The 23999-nt window shown below is 35.4% G+C and overlaps 1 protein-coding gene across 2 annotated transcripts in view; it reads right to left on the reverse strand.

Annotated features, from left to right (window-relative positions):
- The window catches only part of zgc:103755 (uncharacterized protein LOC449988 homolog), a 51243-nt gene extending 30791 nt beyond the window's left edge, over positions 1 to 20452 (reverse strand). For both annotated transcript variants that reach the window (XM_051134142.1, XM_051134141.1), the window contains exons 1-6: positions 20324 to 20452; positions 16160 to 16306; positions 15420 to 15559; positions 11805 to 11898; positions 11506 to 11667; positions 11278 to 11396 (exon numbers count right to left, since the gene is read on the reverse strand). In XM_051134142.1, the coding sequence (XP_050990099.1) occupies positions 11278 to 11396; positions 11506 to 11667; positions 11805 to 11898; positions 15420 to 15559; positions 16160 to 16292 (648 nt within the window). In that variant the 5' untranslated portion in view covers positions 16293 to 16306; positions 20324 to 20452. The remainder of the gene's footprint in view (positions 1 to 11277; positions 11397 to 11505; positions 11668 to 11804; positions 11899 to 15419; positions 15560 to 16159; positions 16307 to 20323) is intronic.
- Positions 20453 to 23999: the final 3547 nt, after the last annotated feature.

Raw genomic sequence — 23999 nt, forward strand, 5'->3', positions numbered from 1 at the left:
TGAGATTGTATTTTTTTAATGAACATAACTGATCGTTTCGCTAGATAAGACCCTTCTTCCTCAGCTGGGATCGTTTACAACCACATTTGGGATTGTTTGAAGCCGCATTTAAACTGCATTTCGGAAGTTCAAAATCAGGGCACCATATCAGTCCATTATATGGAGAAAAATCCTGAAATCTTTCCCTCAGAAAACATAATTTCTTTTCGGCTGAAGAAAGAAAGACACGAATATCTTGGATGACAAGGGGGTGAGTACATTATCTGTAAATTTTTGTGCTGGAAGTGGACTTCTCCTTTAAAGGGGTCATCGGATGCCCATTTTCCACAAGTTGATATGATTCTTTAGGGTCTTAATGAAAAGTCTATAATATCCGCTGGTTAAAAATTCTCAATGGCTGTGTAAAACAACACCCTTTTTACCTTGCCAAAATCAGCTCTGCAAAAATCATCTCATTCTGGTCGAGGCTGCTTTAAATGTTAATGAGCTATGATTGCCCCGCCCTCTCTTTTCTATGTGGAAAGACGACCCTGTTTACTTTAGCCGCATTTAACCGCGTTTAGCCGCTAAACTTGCTAACTAGCACTTCATTAGGAAAGGCGATTGCAAAGATTCATAAAAAAAAACATATTTATACTCACTTTTGCTGTAAGTGAAGCTGGATCATGAATGATTTGCGCGAAAATAGATGGATATATGTAGATCGGGAGGCGCATTCCCTTTACAAACAAACGTAATCTACTGCATCTTCAGTGGCTCAGATGTCGGGAGTAAATGACGACCACTATATTCATTATTACATCTAGCAACACAACACCTCAATCACTCAATCGGAGATATTCTTGTCTAACTTACATCCCTGCTCCGGCATCCAAACAAAAGAGGGCAGACTGTTACAACTGATCTTAGATAAGACGCTCATGTCAATCAACTATCATGGGAGCGGCCTCTTTGGGTGTGACGCAACAACGACAGGCATCTGAGAATGTCTCGATTTGAAAAAAGGGGTTATTATTTTTAAAGATTAATTAAAAACCACTGCATGGATTTTTATCATTATAGGGTACATTTGTACATGCACTGACAACGCACATTAATGTTCAAACAACATGTAAAAGTGAACTTAGCATCCGATGACCCCTTTAAACGAAAGCCAACATAAAGTGTCATCGGCATCACAGAATTATTAAAAATTAAGGCAGATCTGTCAGAACAACTTTGTACTGATTTCCAGGATAGATCTTCCTTTTATCTCTCACCTGCCTGTAAGTCAGCTTTAGGGAAACTGCAGCTAACAAGCTACTTTTAATGTAAAGCTGCAGTCAAGCAAGTCTTTAAAAAAAATGTAGTTGGATTCACTACTAGCTACCAATAAAGTGTCTAACTAAATTGGAGCTATTTAAGGAGAAACATCTTTTTTTTAATTATGCAACTAATTGCATTTTCATGACAATCTTATTGGGGTCTCAATTAGTGTGGCTGCCTCAAACTCAAACACATGAAATCACAATAAATACAATGCATTTTAAATGTACGCAGCATTAGTCATGCTACACTGCTTCCTGTTAAAGAAAATAGTTTCTTACTGGAAAAGCTACACTAATTTGTTGTAAACAGCTCAGCTGTCATGTAATTAAAAATATTCAAGTCATTTCTTTATCATTTAAAATGTGCTGTGACTTACATTCCAAAGCAACTTACATAATGCAATTATAACGTCAAGTACAGAAAACAAGTGCAAAGTGCACACATTTGGATTTGTGCCAAATGAGAGAGGTTACATGTGACCAAGTTTATTATTATGGGACATTTCTCACACCCATAATTTCAGTTTGACTTTAAATAATTTAATTTGCCAATTATAGTAATTGTAAATTATATTGAATGTCACTACTGTTGTTTGTTTTACTATTTTTTTTATTCCTTTTATGTTCCGAACAGTGTTACATTTTAATTTGTAGTGGAGTAAGGGGAACAAATATACAAAAGTTTATATTTTTTTGTAAATGTTTTGGTTTATTGTTTTACATTTATATGTTTACATACAGTGAGGGAAAAAAATCCCCCTTAATCCCCTGCTGATTTTGTACATTTGCCCACAAAATATAAATAAAACAAAATAAATGTATAAATTTAATGGTAGGTTTATTTGAACAGTGAGAGACAGAATAACAAAAAAAAAAAAAAAAAAAAAAACACACACATTTTAAAAACAAGTTATAAATTGATTTGCATTTTAATGAGTGAAATAAGTATTTGACCCTTGCGCAAAACATGACTCAGTACTTGGTGGCAAAAAACCCTTGTTGGCAGAGGCCAGAGGTCAGATGTTTCTTTAACTGGCCACCAGGTTTGCACACATCTCAGGAGGGATGGTGTTCTTGGGGTCATAGGCAGCATTCATCCTCCTCCAAACAAGGCGAGTTGAGTTGATGCCGAAGAGCTCGATTTTGGTCTCATCTGACTACAACACTTTCACCCAGTTCTTCTCTGAATCATTTAGATGTTCACTGGCAAACTTCAGACAGGCCTGTACATGTGCTTTCTTGAGCAGGGGGACCTTGTGGGCACTGGAGGATTTCAGTCTTTCACAGCATAGTGTGTTACCAATTGTTTTTTTGGTGACTATGGTCCCAGCTGCCTTGAGATCATTGATAAGACTCTTTCTTGTAGTTCTGGGCTGATTCCTCACCGTTCTCATGATCACTGAAACTCCATGAGGTGAGATCTTGCATTTTGTGTTTCTTCCATTTGCGAATAATCACACCAACTGTTGTCACCTTCTCACCAAGCTCTTGTAACCCATTCCAGCCTTGTGTAGGTCTACAATCTTGTCCCTGACATCCTTGGACAGCTCTTTGGTCTTGACTATGGTGAAGAGTTTGGAATCTGATTGACAGATTGCTTCTGTGGACAGGTGTCTTTTATACAGGTAACAAGATGTGATTAGGAGCACTCCCTTTAAGAGAGTGCTCCTAATCTCATCTTGTTACCTGTTTAAAAGACAAATGGGAGCCAGAAATCTTGCTGATTGATAGGCGATCAAATACTTATTTCACTCATTAAAATGCAAATCAATTTAGACCTTTTTTGAAATGCATTTTTTCTGGATTTTTGATTTATTATTCTTTCTCTCACTGTTTAAATAAACCTACCATTAAAATTATAGAATGATCATTTCTTTGTCAGTGGGTAAATGTATGAAATCAGCAGAGGCTCAAATAATTTTTTTCCCACACTGAATGTAGTAATACAATGCAACTTTTTTTTTTTTTTTATCTCTCAAGAGTGTAAATTTAACCCAGTGTGACTTCATTTGTGTAGAACAAATACTGGCATTAGATAAACTGAATAACTAAATGCTAAGACATGGCAAGCCAAATTGTGCACTAGATGAAAATGTTTAACAATATGTCCCATCAGCCCCCTCCGGCCAAACAGCTCAATGCCTTTACTGCAGCATGGCTCAACGGCATTTTTAAATGTATTACACAGCCAACTGCCTGAGTAGTAGACTTCTTGTGCCCTTCTGTCTTATCCAACAATGTGTTGTGGCAGGCACCGAGCTGGAACCAGACAGGAAGATAGCCAAAACAAATGCGTTGTCCTTGACATGGCTTGGCCGGCAAGCAGTAACTGTGTTTCACTTTTTCTCGGCCCATTGGCTCTCTGCGGGCTTTAGGCTTAATGTGCTTGCCCATCTCACCAGCGTCATACCCTGTGCTCATTAAAATGTGGATGGGGGTGTCCATGTTCGGGACATTCATTTTGAGAGCCTCTCTTTCCATTACGAAAATCTGAAAGGGTTTGATGGACCACACATTTCTTAGACAGCAGGATACTGTGTTAGAGTAGCTTTCCATCTTCAGACACATATAAATGTAGAGCCCCAGACGACTGGAAACTAAGAGCTCTCAATTTGTAATGGGATCATAGATAAACAACACTGCTGGGTGATGTTGTGCCTCATGCAGCTCCATACATCAACTGGGTCTTTTACTACCACAGCGTGAGACAAAACCTCTGTTCAAAAATCTATTGTGTGACCTACCTAGACAGCATTTTTAAAGCCTCATAGATGAACTTCAATCATAAAGGCAGAAAAAATATATATATTAAATAGTTTCAGCCAAATTATGAAACACCATTGGATGCTTAGAACAGATAAGGCAATTCCAGAATATTATGTCAAGGTCAGTGAAGGGAAAAGGCAAAAAAAAAAAAAAAAAAAAAAAACTGTTAGCTTAGCAACATTCTTACGTCAAACTCTCCAGTGTTGAGAAACGGAGATGAGAAAAGGAGACAAGAAAACAACAACAAACCGCTGGAGACCATAACAATAACATGCAACAAGACTTTATTTTTCATAACTTCTGGAGAGAAAACACAAACACAACAAGTATGAAACTTTCTATTGAGCATGTGCTGACTGCCTGTTTTTGCCACAGACTGTACCAAAAAAAAAAATAATAATAATAATAAAATTATGGATGATGCATCTCCACTTTCTTCCACTATACAAAAGTAAAGCAAAAATAATCTCGGTATGGCGCTGCTGTCTTGTGCCGATGACGTCATTTGGAGCCAGAGTCTGCACAGTAGTGATTCATTTGGAGCAGAGTACGTGCAATAGTGATCATGAGCTAGAGCCGTGGCATCAAAGTCCCGCAGACCCAATTGCAAGCTCACAATCATGATACCACACCTTGTTTTTACAGCATCAAATAAATAACTAAACATAAACTTATTAGAAAAATGAACATTTGAACAAACATTAGAATTGATTTATTTATTTTTTTGTTTGTTTGTTTTGGCTCACATCCCATTTGTTTACAAGGAGAGAATGGGGTTAATGACCTGTACTGCAGCCAGCCACCAGGGGGCGATTAAAATATTTTGGCTTCACTTTTCAGGATGTGTGAAGCACACTTGTGTTTTGCACATGCTATCAACTGGAGAGATACTTTGAAATGCCTGTTCAACTTCAGACTAAATAAATAAATAAATAAATAAATAAGAAGTAAAACTAAATTAAATAAGCAGATTATTGGAGTACATTTTACAAGAAAATACTACTTTAATCTATCAAACTTAGGTATTAGGTAAAGTTTTTTCCTACACAAGTAAATCCTACTTGATTTAAAAAATGAAAATTACCCCTTGATTTACTCACCATAAAGCCATCCTAGATGTATATGACTTTCTTAACATAGGCTTGTTGAAAATGTGTTTCAATTAATAAAGCCTATTTTTCACACAATTACTTGCAAAATATTCTCTGGTACGAAACCTGTGAAACTAGAGTTCGACAAAACAGCTCAAATCCACATAAGGACTGCATCAACAAATGCGTTTTTATATCACTTTTGCATTTGTTAAGACTAGGGATGCATGATATTGGATTTTTGCAGATATACAGCCGACAGCCGATGCCGACATATTTCCTTTTGTTTGGAAACAACAAGTCTCGCCTGTGCGGAAAGTAAAAGCAAATTATTTTTAATTTTTCGTTAGTTTTTAACAGGAACGTATTTGTTAGAATTAAGTAAACAATAATGCAGTTCTTTCATAAATGACAGCACTTCAAGGCTTTGAAAATAACTATAAATAATCTATATATTAATTGCTTTGTTTTTTGTTTTTTCCTCAGAAAAATGCAGTGGTAGCCTTAACATTTTATTTTAACATTTGTAGATAGCATAACGTAATAGAGTTGTTAAAATTCTGAAAATCTTTTAGAGCTCATAATATGTAATGTGACATAGTACACTTTAATGAATAAATTAGTATGTATAAAATTTGTTAATTTACAAGTGTCATGTTTGTGATTTTTTTTTTTTCTCTCCATTTAAGCTATAGCTTCTGATCTTTAAATCAAAACACTCAAAGTACTCATGGTTTTACTGACATCAATTATTGCTTTATTAAGTCAGAAGGGGCATTAGGACCCAGAGGAGTTTAGGGTCAGTGTTGAGGAAAGTTACTTTTAAAAGTAATGCATTACAATAATGCGTTACTTCCTAAAAAGTAACTAATTATGTTACTTTGTTACTTTTTATGGAAAGTAATGTGTTACATTACTTTTGCGTTACTTTTTAAAATCTGGACAGGGCTTGCTTGTTTTTAATATAAAAAGTTATATTTTTTTTAGCAAATATAAAAGCTCTTTCACACCAAAGTGAAATGAATAAGGCTCAGGCAAGTAAATTCACATTGATACAGTAAAACACAGAAGAAGAAAGTTAAAATAAAAAAAATCAAGCACAAATGTTTGTTTATCTAAAGTATTTTTTCTTATTAGCATGTTGGAACTGGATCATCAAAGGTCAGCAGCAAAAACATTGGTTAATAAAGTGGGATTAAATACATGTTATTTAACATTTAATTATTGCAGGTTTGCATCATATTCTGAGTTTGCATTTCACTGTTTCAATTAATTTTGATGAAGACTGAATCTGTTTTTTTGCAAGCAATATGTAAATGCATGCTCACATTTAGTCTAGAACTACAGTATCATCATGTTCACACAGCACACACAACGCCTCTGTACTTCCGATTTCTCCCAATATGGGGACAGGAGACTAGTCAGTCAATAAACTGGGAAAAAAGTAACTGCCATTACTTATTTAAAAAAGTAACTCAGATATTTTCTTGTAAATTAAAAAGTAATGTGTTACTTTACTAGTTACTTGAAAAATGTAATCTAATTACTAGGGATGTGACGAGATCTCGTGGCACGAGATCTCACGAGATCCGCCAGGAGGTGGCAACAACTGCCCGTTTAAAAAAAGTATGTCATTTAAATCATTCATTCAGGAGATTTCAATAGTAAAACAAGTCTTAATGAAGTGAGACACTGACTCCTTCATTGAATGTTTTTTTTTTTTTTTTTTTTTTTTTTTTTTTTTTAATGAATATATGTTTTTAAAAGACTTAAGCAAAGAACAGTTTGTCAGAACCACTAGTAAATTACGCTATTTTGTTTTGTTTTCTAATCTTTTTTCTCCAGGATCGCGAGAGAATCATGGTCTCCAATTTATTAAAAACAACTGGGATTCTCAATTTATCCAGAATTGTGAAGCTCTTGTATAAATGTTATTTATTACTGCATATAATTCATTAAAATGGAAGTTTAATTTCATAAAGTTCAAAATGCACCTACATTTTTTTGCATTTTGTCTTTTTCAGTTAAATAAAAGACTATTTTCCCTGTATATTTCATCACTGAGGATTTCTTAAGAAAACATTCTCGTGAACCCAGTGTTGTATCTCATCTCATCTCGTCTCGTCTCGTCTCGTCTCGTCTCGTGAGGTAAGTGTTTCGTCACACCCCTACTAATTACGCAACTCACGGTACTTGCAATGTGTTACCCTCAACACTGTTTAGGGTTGGGTTTGTTGTAGGGGATATTTCCAACACAATAAAGCATTCGACTATAGCGACACTCCCTGGATATTTGAATACTGAACAGCCGCAATACGTACCTCAAGCACCGTAATAAAAATGCAGAAATATGTGCCTGTACCAATGTAATAAAAATGTAATAAAGGAATCAATGTATTTATGTAAAACAACTTTACAAACCATAATCTCTAGCTCCCATTAACTGTTTCACAAAAATGAGGATTTGTAAAGAAAAATGGCAGAGGATCATTCCGTCTCTGTCAGTATGCTGCCTTAAAAAGGCAGCTGCCCATTAAGGCAGAAAACAGCAAGGCAGCTCTCTAGATTTGAGAAGGTGGCTTTTCTACAGGTGATTCTCTTCGCACAAAGCTGCAAATTGTGCTTGTGCAATCACAAACACACAGACACACACACACACACAAACACTCCCCGAACCTTCCCTTTGATCTTTTTTTCGCTGAATCACAGAAAAATGAAAGGGTTGCGACTCTGTTCGTCAGTCCAAAAAAATATCCAAGAGATGGATGGTGTAGGCGAACAGTGATGGGAGATATGCTGACTGTTGGTCTGAATGTCCTGACAAGTAGCACCCTTCTAACCTGTACTTAGGTTATATCCCCGTCAGCTAAAGTTAATGTTGAACTGCAGCCAAAACAGGGCTGAATAAATGTTTATTAGCATCATCCTGACAGGAGTTTGTTAGCATGACACCGGTACTCAGCATGTACGCAATTTGGAAACTCCTTTGTAGAAATGTCGATTGCTATGTCTCAAAAATATGGTAATTTATGCAATAATCAGAGATTTATATGCATTGCTCATCTTCTAATCCATATGCCTGTACAGTAAATCATGCATAAATTCAAACAGACACTCAAAGTATAAGTGTATACGTGTACAAACACACACACAGTGCTGAATCATCATTTCATGTCACTACATAAAATCATCTTCTGTTCACAAGACCTGAGGGGTTGGCTAATGATGAAATGACACTCAGAAGATACTGTTCATGAAGCTCAGTATTGGCATGACCACATCAAGCTGGAAAATACAGCTGCAGTCTTCTTCTATTTCTTTACTCAAACGTAATTAGTGTGAAACTCATTGCCTCAATCGCTGCTTATGCAATGCAGGAATTTCCACAATTATTCAAAGGTGATATTTGATTATGCTCCTCTGGTATCAAAGAGAAAACAACAAAATTATATTTCCTGAAACTTAAGCTAACGCTGCACCTTAAACAAAAAAAAAAAAAAAAAAAAAAAAAAAATGGGGTTCAGCCCATTTTAGTGCTCCCTTAATAGTGTACCTCATTTTCACTACACAAGACTGCACCCTAGTGGTTAGCAAAGGCATCTGCAGAAAGATCAGCTACTCCGTTTCAGCATCACAAAGATAAAGAGCTCCATGTCTTTCAGATGAAGGATGACTCACTGAGATAGTAATATAACTCCACTGGCAGGCGTATGAAATAAAATCATAAGAGAAAACGAATGAAGATGAAGCAAAAGAAGTCTATTTGAAATAGTCAAAAGGATCACAGTGGGCAATGTAAAAAGTTTTTGACCAATGTTAAGCAAAAACGGGTGTAATTGGGTGAAGACAATGAGCAACAATATTTACCTATTTTCCAAACTCCTTCCCCACATATTCTACCTTTGTTTCCTATTGTCAGTGTTGTTGCCTGGCAACAAGGCATATTTTTACGGCTAAACCTCAGCTGCTCCAGAACATTCTCCACTGACACGAAAGTCTGCCAAGCCTGTCGTTACAACGTTATCAGATGATTTGATGTTTGTTTCCCCACACTGACGATATCTCTATTAGATTGTCGGTTGAGAAACAAAAAAACATCTCTTGACTGACGAGCAATGGACAGATGCCCAGAGAAAAAAACAAACACTGGCAACAAATAAGCCGCACTACTGGCAGAGATAACGTGGGGTAAAAAATAAAGGATGGAAAACTCTGGCTGCCTCACAACAGAGAAGAAAAAACAGCAAAAGTCGAGCATCATGCCAGTTCCTATTTTATGTTCTGGCAGCAGAGCTGATAAACCCTTTACATGCAAACAAACCTCCTCTCTGACTAACGCCCTTCTAAAAGGCCTGCTGAACTGAAATGCATGCATTTTACAAAAGTTTAAATAATATCAATAATTCAGTGACATCTGCTGTTTGTGAGGAGAATGACCCCTGGCGGTGACGCTCTGTGAGTGTAAAATGAGTTCAGGGAGAAAAATGAGCATGGCTAATTTACCGCTGTGCTGATGAGACAGACTGAAAGGAAAATAATAAAGCTGACTGTGAATGTGCAAGCGTATGTGCGTCAGCCTGACCATGTGTGCTCACTTACTATATCCATTTATCTATCAAACTAGTATCTACCCAACCATCCATCCATCTACAACTATAAATATATATATACATATATATATTTTAGGGATTTGACGATATCCTCCCAAAACATTTTGCAGCGTTTACGTTTAATCCTTAAAATATCAAGATCGCCATTCAAACACCCACGCGATCTTATTCCTGAATGACAACGATTTAGCTATGTCTATTAGGACTGTTTCACATTACGAGCGTCAGTGGAGCGTGAGAAGCACATTTGTCGCTGCCCATGTTAATGAATCAGAGGGTCGGGGTAAATGTGAACGGAGAAAGAGCAACACAAACAACCACATCATAATCATTATTTCTGTGTAACAGACATTTAAATAATAGAAGTACTGGGTAAAAGTTTATAGTTTGGGTATAAACACTTATTGTCTACAGTAGTGATCAAAAACGAAAGTATCTTAACACTTGTATGTATAGTAACGCTTATCCTCTTCCGTCAAGAGGTGGCGACAACTGCCCGTTTAAAAAAAGTATGTCATTGAATCATTCATTCAGGAGATTTCAATAGTTAAACTTCATTGTTTTTTTTGTTTTTGTTTTTTAATTAATATATGTTTTTAAAAGACTTAAGGAATGAACAGTTTGTCAGAACCACTAGTAAATTACATTATTTTGTTTAGTTTTCTAATCTTTTTTCTCCAGAATCGTGAGAGAATCATGGTTTCCAATTTATTAAAAATAACTGGGATTCTCAATTTATCCAGAATCGTGAAGCTCTTGCTTAAATGTTGTTTATTACTGCATATAATTCATTAAAATGGAAGTTTAAGTTCATAAACTTCAAAATGCACCTACATTTTTTTTGCATTTGGTCTTTTTCAGAACAAAAGACCATTTTCCCTATATATGTCATCACTGAGGATTTCTTAAGAAAAGTTCAAAAATCTCATCTCGTCTCGTTCTCGTGAACCCAGTCTCATGTTTCGTCTCGTCTCGTGGGATAAGTGTCTCGTCACACCCCTTCTAATAATAATAATAACAATTATTATTATTATGATTACTATTATTATTTCTAATAATAATAATAATAATAATAATAATAAGTGTAACTATTATTCAGTATAATTATTAAACATAATAACTGTTACCAAAATATAATGTTATAAAACAATATATAAAAAATATATGTACTTATTATTATTATTATTATTATTATTATTATTATATAATAACTGTTACCAAAATATAATCTGTTAATATAAAATATAAAAAGGTATGTACTTTTTTTTTTATGTGATGATGTACATAACCATTAAAAGCATGTATTTATTATTATTATTATTATTAAATATAATAACTGTTACCAAAATATTATCTGTTATTATAAAATATTAAAAGATATGTACTTTTATTTTTTTTTTTTTTTTTTTTTTTTTTTTTTTTTTATAATTATGTATTATATATATTTTTTTTTGAACAAGAAAGCAGTCTGTTTTGTTAGTAGTCATACAGAAAATCACAAACCCTAAAAGCAGGGTTGGCTCCCAGCTCCAGCAGACACTTCACTGCAGAGCTACACAGGTTCGAGGCGGCGATGTGCAGCGCAGTGCCGAAGTCAAAATCACTGCAGGTCGCATCCACCTCTGAAACCCAACAGACCACATACGGACATCATCACACAAGCACTTGAGTTTGCTATGAGATTCAAACTGCAATTTCGATTCCCACTGTCATTCCATTATCTCTCCTCACCTCCCGGCTGTGACGCCTGCAGAACCACTCGGATGAGAGGAGGGACGTCGAAATAAGCGGCGTAGTGGAGAGCGTTCATGTTCGTCCACCGGCTGCGTAAGGACGGCTCGGCTCCCAGCGACAACAGCTGACGGGCAAAACTGGCCGCACTCTCAGCATCACCTGCAATCAGATGTGATTGTCATATCGGTTCTTTTTCCGGTTTTCACAAGTGCTGGATCAATGATCTGTCCTTGAGATTTCTACAAAAGTAAACTATCACAAAGAAATGTTAATTAAAAAGATACACGCTCGCTCACCTATTCCTGGAGCTCCTGCCTTACAACAGTAGTGCAGCAAAGTCATGTCAGTGAGACCATCTCTGTCATTGACACCACAGCCTCTTTTCAGAATCTACAGAACAAAAACATTCTCACTTGAATAGATACAGCAAGGACATCCAGCTAAAGATTTCATGCTGACAGAGACACGCACACTGTCTGCAGAGATAATATTTCACTCAACAGAGCCTGACACTAAACTCAGGGTGGGTGTGTGTGGGTATGTTTTATGACAGCTGCAAGAAAACATGAAATTAAAATTGACCCCGTTTAGATGTTGAATGTCCCTGGCCTTGTTGCGTACAATTTATCAGTGCATGTTTTCAGAAGAAAAAGAAGTTTGTTTTTACAAATTTTCATCAAAATGTAATTACATTCCTTTCATCTGAACATTTTTCAGGAAAAATAAATATACCAATTAGTTTTTTTTTTTTTGTTTTCTGAAGAAATTGAATGGTTCTTGTGTTAATTAACATTGCTACATGGTGTTCTGAATGCTACCTCAGCCCAAATCTTTTGGTCCTGTCTAAAACCTAGTAATCAGCTTATGCAGGGAAAATTTAAGCAATCCTGTTGAAAAAAACTGCTTAAATCTGAAAAGAAAAGAAAAGAAAAGAAAAAAGAATGCTATATGGTATGCTATTATTTTTATATGCATTGCAGTAGGATACAGTGGGGCTAAAGGGACACTGGTGGAATAGGTGCATTTGATTTAATTGTCTCTTAAACCACTAGATGTCCCAAAAACTCCCCGCAACACTTTCATAAACAACCACATTATATTCTGCTCCTTAAAATTTATATATCTATATCTATATATCTATATCTATATCTATATATATATATAGATAGATAGATATAGATATATAGATATATATATATATATATATATATATATATATACTTTTACACTTGTATTTTTTCTTTTTGATGTCACAATTATTGACGTGATAATGAATAACCGCTTGAATTTTCCATTAGCTGACATGAAATGGATAGATAGATGGTGTAAATAATTGATTAAGTTGGGTGTCCACTCCTAGTAAAAACGTAATAGATTTAAAATGCTTTTTTTTTTTTAAAATAGCAAGTATAGTTCAAGTCTATTAACATATTTACTGACATAATGCTTGAGACTTACTGATTAAATTTATTTAATGTCACTATTGATGAGGATTGTATGATCTTTAAATAATATTGGCCTTTAAATGCAAAATATTTAAAGTGTACCTAAAGTGTACTTGCAATTACAGCTGCAAAATTAATCAAATTTCTAATCGTGATTACAATTACAGATGCCACAGTTATGTAATCGTTCAAAGGCACAATTACAAAAAAAAAAAAAAATTCATCAAAATGTAATTACATTCCTTTCATCTGAACATTTTTCAGGAAAAATAAATATACCAATTAGTTTTTTTTTTAGTTTGTTTTCTGAAGAAATTGAATGGTTCTTGTGTTAATTAACATTGCTACATGGTGTTCTGAATGCTACCTCAGCCCAAATCTTTTGGTCCTGTCTAAAACCTAGTAATCAGCTTATGCAGGCAAAATTTAAGCAATCCTGTTGAAAAAAACTGCTTAAATCTGAAAAGAAAAGAAAAGAAAAGAAAAAAGAATGCTATATGGTATGCTATTATTTTTATATGCATTGCAGTAGGATACAGTGGGGCTAAAGGGACACTGGTGGAATAGGTGCATTTGATTTAATTTTCTCTTAAACCACTAGATGTCCCAAAAACTCCCCGCAACACTTTCATAAACAACCACATTATATTCTGCTCCTTAAAATTTATATATCTATATCTATATCTATATCTATATATCTCTATATCTCTATATATATCTATATCTATATATATATATCTTTATAGATATAGATATATATAGATAGATATATAGATATATATATATACACTTTTACACTTGTATTTTTTCTTTTTGATGTCACAATTATTGACGTGATAATGAATAACCGCTTGAATTTTCCATTAGCTGACATGAAATGGATAGATAGATGGTGTAAATAATTGATTAAGTTGGGTGTCCACTCCTAGTAAAAACGTAATAGATTTAAAATGCTTTTTTTTTTTTTTTTTTTTTTTTTTAAATAGCAAGTATAGTTCAAGTCTTTTAACATATTTACTGACATAATGCTTGAGACTTACTGATTAAATTTATTTAATGTCACTATTGATGAGGATTGTATGATCTTTAAATAATATTGGCCTTTAAATGCAAAATATTTAAAGTGTACCTAAAGTGTACTTGCAATTACAGCTGCAAAATTAATCAAATTTCTAATCGTGATTACAATTACAGATGCCACAGTTATGTAATCGTTCAAAGGCACAATTACAAAAAAAAAAAAATCTACTTGCATTATTCTGCTTTCTTAAGATCTTTGGGGGGGTGTGTGTGTGTGTGTGTGTGAGTGTGAGAGAGAGAGAGAGAGAGAGAGAGAGAGAGAGAGAGAGAGAGAGAGAGAGAGAGTGACAGTGTGTATTTTTCCTACAGGTTTTTTTAAGGGATTTTTTGTCATTGTTTTATACTTATTTTTTATATTTAAAGAAACTACTTATAAAAATGTGGCATGCAGTTGCTTCAAACAATGGTATAAAGCTATTCACAAGATCATTCAATGTAAATTGTGATAATCGTAATTAATAATCACAATTACAGTTTCAAGCGAATAATCAACAATTATGATTTTTGTCATTATCGTGCAGCCCTACTTGCAATAGTTTCACTTTAGCACAATCAAATATACTTAAGTATACCTTTAGTTGTATTTCAGCACTACTTCCGCACAATTAAAGTGCATTAAGCACAAAATTTAGCAGACTTTAAATATACCGGTTTAGTATACTAAAAGTACAATTGCAGGGTATTTTCTATTAAGTACATAATATCTAAATGTATTTGTAGTATACTTAGAATTAAATAAAAGTATTTTAAATAGATTTTAGCAGATTTTCTTTTCACTAGGGACCTAGTGAAATCAGCATATTTATAATAATAATAATAATAATAATAATATTATTACACTAATCATATAGAGCATTATTTATTGCTAGTGAAAAGTAAAAGTAAAGTAAATGATTATGGGATCTCCTTTAGCCATGATAAGAATCTTTATTATTTTTTTACTAATTTATTTTTTCTGTATTTTTAAAATAAATACAGCGTATTTACTGTAAACTTTACTGAAGCGATTGTTTTGAACCAGTTTTAACTTGTGCTCCATGCTGGTGAGCCTTTTATCCCAATTGAGTGGTAAAAGGCCTCCCTCAGAACCTCATACAGAATGAAAAGAAATGTTAGCAACTAGCTGAAATGAATTAGTGAATTAGTGTGTGTGTGTGTGTGTGTGTGTTGTGTGTGTTTGTTTTAGTTCATGTTTATTTCATTTTAAGTAACGGAAATGTTTTTTTTTTTTTTTTTTATTATAAGACATTGGTCATCCTTTTATTACATGGCAGCTGATAATAGCAAATTAGTTTACAAAGTAAATGTATATTTGGTTCCATTCAAACATACATCATTACTTTTCATATTATCTTTAAAGACCACGAGATTGAGAATAACTCTGACCTCATTGCCAATGACACTAATATTCCGCTGGACTTGGGGAACCCACTGTCTGAGAACAGCAAAGAGCTCTGGAACAGTGGTCCGTGGATCCAACAGAACCTCCCGACACAGAGGGTCATTTGGGTCAAAGAAAGAGAACTCTGCAAAACAGAACATACAAATCTGTTAGATCTTTAAACCAACCTCAGAAACTAAAAATCTGCTTAAGTCAATATAAATTATTATTTAAAAACCATTCATTTATTCATTCTTATTTATCCATGCTGAGCCAGAGCCTGATCACTCAAATTCAGTTAAACAGCTCAGTTTGAAGTGAATTAAAGTGAAGTGTGAGACTGAATGAGAAGCGAGTACAGAGAGAGAATGATGTATCAGTGCTGACAGGCAGAAAATTGGAAAAGAATTTCTGTGACCTTGTCAATACTTCACTTTTACAGCAGCTTAAGCAAGGTCCACAATTTAGGGTCTAAACTTTACTTCATAAATAAAGTTACACTTCAGAAAACAGCTAAATAAGTTGTTTGTTTATTGGCCAGGCAGCCTCCTGACTGGAAAAAATAAATCCGTCGCTGTACAGCCGCAGGCAGAATTTGATGAGATAAATAACCAGAGTTTCAGCATTTTTGGTGTGACCTACTTAAAAGCACGCATGAGAACATTTTCATAGGGGCTTTCATGTTTCACTGAAAGCGAAAGGACATTTTGATGAGCGATGCACGTGCACAGACCCACACGCTCACCGCAGTCTGAAGGCATGGGCGCTGATGCCACCTGATGAATCACTGGTCGCTCAGAGTTACGGGAAATAAGGCTGTTTCGTCCCAGGACCGAGTCTCCTTCTGAAGACTCCCTCAGCACATCCTCCTTGGTCATTTCCCCCTCACAACCTAAACACAAAAATATTTACAACAAAAGCAGGAAAACATACTAAACAAGCTATTTGCAATTACTTTTATTTGACTGTTCCCAAGGAGATTTTTATTGAAAGTCAGTTCACCTGCATTTATTTGATTGATCAAAAAGTAAAACAGTAATATCATCAAATATTATTTAAAATAACTGTTTTTGATTCATCTATATGTGTATAATATTGTAACTTATTCTGTAATTTAGTCTCTGTCTTCAGAAATAATTTTGATTTGATGCTCAGGTAAAAGTTGTGCTGCTTAATATTTTTGTAGAAACTGATACAGTTGAGGTCAAAAGTTTACACCTTGCAGAATCTGCAAAATATTAATTATTTTACCAAAATAATAGGCATCATACAAAATGCATGTTTTTTTTTATTTATTTATTTTTTTTTTTTTATTTAGTACTGACCTGAATAAGATATTTCACATAAAATATGTTTACATATAGTCCACAAGAGAAAATAATAGTTGAATTTATTAAAATGACCCCTTTCAAAAATACATTATTTTTGTATTTAAATATGTAATTACATATTTAAATACACTTAATTTCTTAATACTGTGTTGTTACCTGAATTATCCACAGCTGTGTTTTTTTGTTTTGCTTTGTTTTGTGATAGTTCACAAGTCACTTGTTTGTCTCGGACAGTTAAACTGCCTGCTGTTATTCAAAAAAACCCTTCAGGTCCCACAAATTCTTTGGTTTTTCAGCATTTTTGTGTATTTGAAACTCAATAACTGTATGATTTTGAGATCCATCAACTATTACAGAAGGTTCACTGATGCTCCAGAAGGAAAAAAGTGCATTAAGAGTCAGGTGTGTAAACTTTTGAACAGAATGAAGATGTGTACATTTTTCTTATTTTTACTAAATAACTTTTTTTTCCCCTTCCCATTTAATACGGCCCTTCAGAAGCTACAAAAGATACTTACATGTTTTCCAGAAGACAAAATAAGTTAAAATTACCCTGATCTTTAATTTCAAAAAGTTTTCACCCTTTAATGCATTGTGTTTTTCAGCAAAAATGCTGAAGAAAAAAAAAAAGAATTTGTGGGACCTGAAGGATTTTTCCGAAGAACAGTGTTTACTATATGTAAACGCCTTTTATGTGAAATATCTTTTTCAGGTAATTCTAAAGAAAAAAAATAATATGCATTTTGTATGATCCCTCTTATTTTGGTAAAATGATTAACATAAACTTTTGACCTCAACTGTACATTTTTGTCAGTATTCTTCGATGAATACAATTAAAAAACAGCATTAATCTGAAATAGAATAACGACTGCAAATGGTGAATGGTAATGTATGAGATGGCAAATGCATCAAATCACCATCCTAATATATGACATGGTGAAAATAAATGAAGTCATTTAGGTTCCAACAGCATGAGAGTGAGTAAATGATTTGAGTTAATGAGTTAAAAGTTTTCAGTTTGGGGTTTTGTTATTGTGATCCTCTAAAATCGCTGTCAGTGTGAATGGGGTATTACTTGTCCATCCGCACTTATGTGATGTCCAACATTATCTTCATTAGGGTGATTTTTTTTTTTTTTTGTGTGGGGGGCAAATGTTGATACAAGTAATTAACTGAGATCAATTTGATTAATAAGCATATGTAATTATTTCCATCAGAATGAAAATTGACAGGCCTAGTTATTAATAAAGTCATCAGCTGCTGAGCTCGCAATCTCAATTTATAGACATCATTAGCCACGGCATCATTCTGGGCCACAGCACATGGAATTACAAAGCTGCTTAAAATATCACACTCACACTGCTTTGAGTGTAATAAAACATCGCTTATTCTGCTCCCACAATAAAGGAAACACAAAGAAAAAGCAACAAACAACACTCACCATTTTGGTAGTCTGACTGTCTGTTTTGCATTTGCTCACTAACTGCCATTTTGGTATTTTGGTATATTGGTATTACTAATGACCTAAAACAGACCTTAGTGAAGTTCAACTTCTCACGTTCTGTATCTCTGCACACTCTGGTTAAACCCTGCTGTCACTGGCCGTTTTCCATGGGGCTATTCAAGAAACACACCCTCCTTGAAGGGTAGTGTTACTCTTTGTGTGAGACAAATGTTTTTAGATTATCTACGAAACAGAAAAGAATGGTCAACTGGTTTATTACTGATTAATAAACTCCAACAGTCAGTTACTAATGTATATTTATACTAATAAAAATATGGGGTATATTATGACTTTCAAAAGCAACAAACACAAGTCAATGTGAACTTACAGCCTAAGAGCACACTTAAAAACATAGTTACACCCATGTGACTGAGTGATTTGAATAAGCTTTGCAGGTCTGAGGTGGAACAGTACTAGTACAAAATGGCTGGTTCACTGAAATCTTACGTCAATTTTAAAATAAAGCATCAACATTGCAGACTTTCCACAGAAAAAAGGAAGTTATTCAGGTTTGGAATGAGGATAAGTAAATGACAGAATTGTCTGAATAAATTACCCCTAAAGGTCCTAAATAGAAAAATGTGTCACTTGTATTATGCAACAATATATTGCAAAAAGAGAAAATGAGGATGTTGTGAGAAAGCAGTTTGCCTGAATAATAATTTGCAATACACAATTGAAAACAGAACACTTTTAAATATATAAAAAATAAATAAAACAATAAAAAAAAACCTTTGGGAGACATCATGCATTCTGAACACACAAACACGATCTAAGTTCACTTGATTTTCTCATTTATTTATCTATCTATCGCTTACATTGAGAGTGTGTGTGAACTTCACAATGGCTTTAATGTAGTTATTATCACTACAGAAATAACAGCTCATCTCTTCATCTGAACCATAATGCCATCATTACCTTTGCATGATAAACATTAACAACTAAGAATATTTTGCATTATGGCATTATGGAATTATGTTTGTTATATACAAACCATACTCATAGTGCCTGCACAGCAAAAACACCCCAGAATGAGTAAATACTCTACTAACTGATCAGGTTTTAATAACAAAGACAGCAACATAATAGTGACCAGGCAGTTAAAAGAGTAGCAAAAGTCCAGACATGACAATACTGATGTACAAAAACAGACTGCTTCACAAAGACAGGATCTGAGTTACATATTACATAAGAGATTCACACTGAAACAGTTTGTTGTGACTAGTGCCTTTGTTGCTTTGTTAGTCAGCTCAGCTGGGCCACTCTATTACCAACTCTATAACTACTCCACCAAAACAATAAAAAGTCTATAAAAAGAACACAAAGGCTGATTCCCAAGGAAACATGGAATGGTCCCCGAATGTAAAATATAACATTCTAGAAATGTTCTTTATAAGTCAGCAGCTGAAATCATCATAAGTCTTGTGGTGTGAAACTAACACAAATGATAAGATATAAATAGGTATGACTTGCATGGGCTTCAATAGGCAAACTGTTAAAAATAACTATTGCTTCATGACACAGTCACTAAGCAGCTAAACTACCTGCTCTTCATGCGGTTTTGGACATATGCCATGATAACGACATAATAGTCCTCGATATTCAGTAATAAGTAGAGCATCTTTCTTTTCTTCACTTTCTACATCACTTTACCATGTAACTAAGTTACTACTTACATAGTACTTTTGTACGTTTTTTTTTAAAAAAGTAAATGTGATTATTTCTAGAACTTATGCTTATGTTTCCGGCTGACCTTTGTAAATGTAAAACACCTTTCAAGTAATACCTTATTACATAACACACAAATGCTCATATGCAGTGGAACAGCAGAGCACCAGCCTGAATCCTGTCCAGTTTAGACTGTTATTATCACAGAGACGTAATTTAATGCATTTGCCCGACACGATTATGTTCGTTTACTAAACGGAATATTCACTAGTGTTATGCAAATAACGTTACTGCAACAGCTTGCTTGTTGAAGGGCCATACATCATTTCACACATCGATTGCATTAAATACACATCAAACACAGATATTAGACAGTCGAAATGTGCTGACAACAGCGACCAAATACCTGTCCCTTTATGAAATAGAAAACCGCAGTTTCTCCGGTACGATCGACAGCTTCGTTTTCATGTTTTCATTTTATCTTCTGGTTTCAGCGCCTTCGACTTGACTCACTTCCGACATCATGACGTAATACACACGTCACTCAGCGCATGGGAAGATTAATAATCCTCTTCAAGTATTATTGGCTTAAATGCTTTTATGGAACAATTGTCTCATTATTTCTAGGAATAAATCGTTATTTTTGCATAGGTGGTTTGAAAGAAATATTTATTTTGTTATGGATATGTTCTATGAGAGTGGAAACATTTTGTCTTATGAACACTTTATGCAAGTTTACAATTTTACCATTCCCTTTAAATAATTTAAACTAGTGGTTAAAGCTATTCCAAATGACTTGATACAACTAATAAATAATCACCTCTCTTATGGAAGTAATGAAAGGATATTTCCAGAATTAAAAGTTGATGGTATTGAAATATTTTCTTCCTCGTGTACTAATAAAAATATCAGACAAATTTTGCAATCAAAACATAAAAACTCACCTAGAGGAAAATCCTTTTGGAATGCAAAAATTTCTAATATTAATTGGAAAACGACTTGGTCAAATCCTTATACATTTTGTATTTTGAATAAAGTTAAAGAGGTGCATTTCAAAATACTTCACACAAGTTACCCATGTAAAGTAGCTCTTTTTAAATTCATGGACGTTGACAATACAGAAATTTAGTTTCTGTAATACACATGAGAAGACCTGTGTCATTTGTTTTATAATTGTAAATTGTCTCTTAGATTTTGGTCTGATGTTAGTGCCTTTCTATTTCTGCAAAGAAATGTTAATTATATGCTTTCTGTAAAAGATGTTATTTGTACTTATTCACACAAAAGTAAAATGATTAAGTATGTTGTTAACTTACATTTTGCAAGGTAAATATAATGTATTCATTAACAGAAATTTGCAAAATGCATACCAACGTGTAATGTATTTACACTATCAGAAATGGACATTTTGAAAAAATCTCTAATGTAAATTAATAACAAAAAGAATGACATATAGATTTCATGGAGAATTGTTTTTTTTTTTTTGTTTTGTTTTTTTGTTTTTTTGTTGTTGTTGTTTTTTTCCCTGATATAGCTCCCTCGATGCAACCTTTGAACATATCCTAAGGAAAAAGGAAGAAAATGTTAACTATTGTTTAGTTGTTTCTATGTTTTGTTTTGTTTTTATTATTTGTTTTTTACTTATCTACTTGATTCTCTCATTTTGAACATTGTTCTATAGTATAAGATTGCTCTTGTATTTTGTGTATCCGGATTTACTTGTCTTATTTATAGACAACATTTATATTTCTAAGTACTTACTTTTCTTCTTTTGTTTCAGATATTTGTCAGTTAGAGACACGTTTCCTTAAATGTATTTTAGGCACTAATGGCAAGATTCTAATGTAATTTAACTTACTGTCTTAATTCACTGATATAATACGCATTTTCATAGAATAATTTAATGGAGAGGAAAAAAAAAAAAAAAAAACTTTGGCATTCCAGTGAAAGCCAGAGAAGTCTACATTTAAATTTGACATAAAATATGTCACCTGTGGCTGTGGCTATTATGCGCATTAGCAAAACGTAGAGGTTCACTTTGTAGCTTTTACTGTCATTCAGCTCTTAAAACGCAGAGACAAGTGTAAACATCTAAGTGCAACGATTGTAAACATTCCAGCAGATGTTATGTCATGGGGAGATATGTAAGTGCTATCTGGAATTCAGTTTTCTGACAGGCTGCATCCTCCAGAAGGTTTTCCTGATGATTGGGGTGTGCTCTCCTGACACTGCTTGTTGAATGATTGTTAGTAAAGTGCTAGTGATTGGCAGTCTTCATCGTCTGATCACTCGCTCGCCTCTCGTCTCTCATTGCACGTTACAGAACAATCCGTCACAATAGGATCCAGCAGCTTTCACCCCGGACATTCTTTTGATATGGACACGGACAGAATTCTTTGCCGGATAAAACAGGGACCACGGACACTGGAACAATACACCCGTGAGTTTCTCTCCATCTCAAATTATTCCACCCTCCCGGACCGTATAAAGATTGAAATATTCTGTGACGGCGTGAACCAGCCCCTCCGTTCATAGCTGAGACGTGAGGGTCCGCGTTCATCTCTAGTCAATTTTTTGGACTATGCATTTCTCACTGTGGGCTCAACGTGTACTGTGGGTGTCGCGGACGAACGCGACAACGCGGTAATGACGGCCGCGCACCCCACTCGCAGATTGGCGGTCATGCCGGAGCACGATGCCACGAACACGCTAGCCACCTGGAACGCTCGTGAAATGGTGGCCATGTCGGAGCACGTTCGAGCAATGGCGGCGACAGCGGTGCCCGTTCACAAAATGGCGGCCGCGCCGGAGCACGTTCATACCCTGGCGGTGACTGCGGTGCCCGTTCACAAGATTGCGGCGAAAACAGAGCTCCATCGCGTCACAGCTGCCATACCAGAGTCAAGTCAAGTTTCCAAGTCAAATCAAGTTGCAGCTGTGTTTCCTGAGTCAAGTCAAGTTTCCGAGTCAAGTCAAGTTTCCGAGTCAAGTCAAATTTTCGAGTCAAGGCAAGTTGCTACTGTGTTTCCTGAGTCAAGTCAAGTCTCCAAGTCAAGTCAAGTTGCAGCTGTATTTCCTGAGTTAAGTCAAGTTTCCAAGTCAAGTCAAGCTACGGCTATTGTTCCTGTGTCAAGTCAAATTACAGCTGTCGCCCCTGTCTCAAGTCAAGTTACAGCCATCTTTCCTGAGCCACTGCACAAGATGGCTGCCACGCCAGAGCCACTGCACAAGATTGCTGTCACGCCAGAGCCACTGCACAAGATGGCCGCCGTCTCCAAGCCACTCCACAATATGGCTGCCATTCCAGAACCTGTGGTCAGCACCCGGACGCCACTTGTGGTCATGATGGCCCACGTGCTGGACACACCCCTAATGACGGTATGGGCAGCTAAAGTGGCGCTCCTTCATGTCACGGTGGCTACCCCTGAGTCAAGTCAAGACACAGAGTCAAGTCAAGACACAGAGTCAAGTCAAGACACAGCTGCCGTTCTCCACGAGTCAAGCCAGGTCACAGCTGTGCCCCACGAGTCAAGCCAGGTCACAGCTGTCCCCCACGAGTCAAGCCAAGTCACCGCTGTTCCCCACGAGTCAAGCCAAGTCACACCCGTTCTCCACGAGTCAAGTCACATTACAGCAGCTGTTCATACTAGGTCAAGTCAAGTTACAGCCGTGTCTCCTGAGCCAGGTCAAGCTACGACTATTGTTCCAGAGTCAAGTCAAGCCAAAGCTGTAGCTTCCAAGTCCAGTCAAGCTTCCAAGTCCAGTCAAGCTTCCAGGTCCAGTCAAGCCTCCAAGTCCAGTCAAGCTTCCAAGTCCAGTCAAGCTTCCAAGTCCAACAACGTCAAGGCGGTCGTTCCTGCGTCAAGCAACGTCAAGGCGGTCGTTCCTGCATCAAGCAACGTCAAGGCGGTCGTTCCTGCGTCAAGCAACGTCAAGGCGGTGGTTCCTGTGTCAAGCAACGTCAAGGCCGTGGTTCCTGAGTCAAGCAAAGTCACAGCCGTGGTTCCTGAGTCAAGTAAAGTCATTGATCTTCACAAGCCAGTTCAAGTCACCGCTGATCTCCATGAGTCAAATCAGGTCAC

Source organism: Labeo rohita, chromosome 17 (assembly GCF_022985175.1).
Source record: "Labeo rohita strain BAU-BD-2019 chromosome 17, IGBB_LRoh.1.0, whole genome shotgun sequence".
Classification (NCBI taxonomy): Eukaryota; Metazoa; Chordata; class Actinopteri; order Cypriniformes; family Cyprinidae; genus Labeo; species Labeo rohita.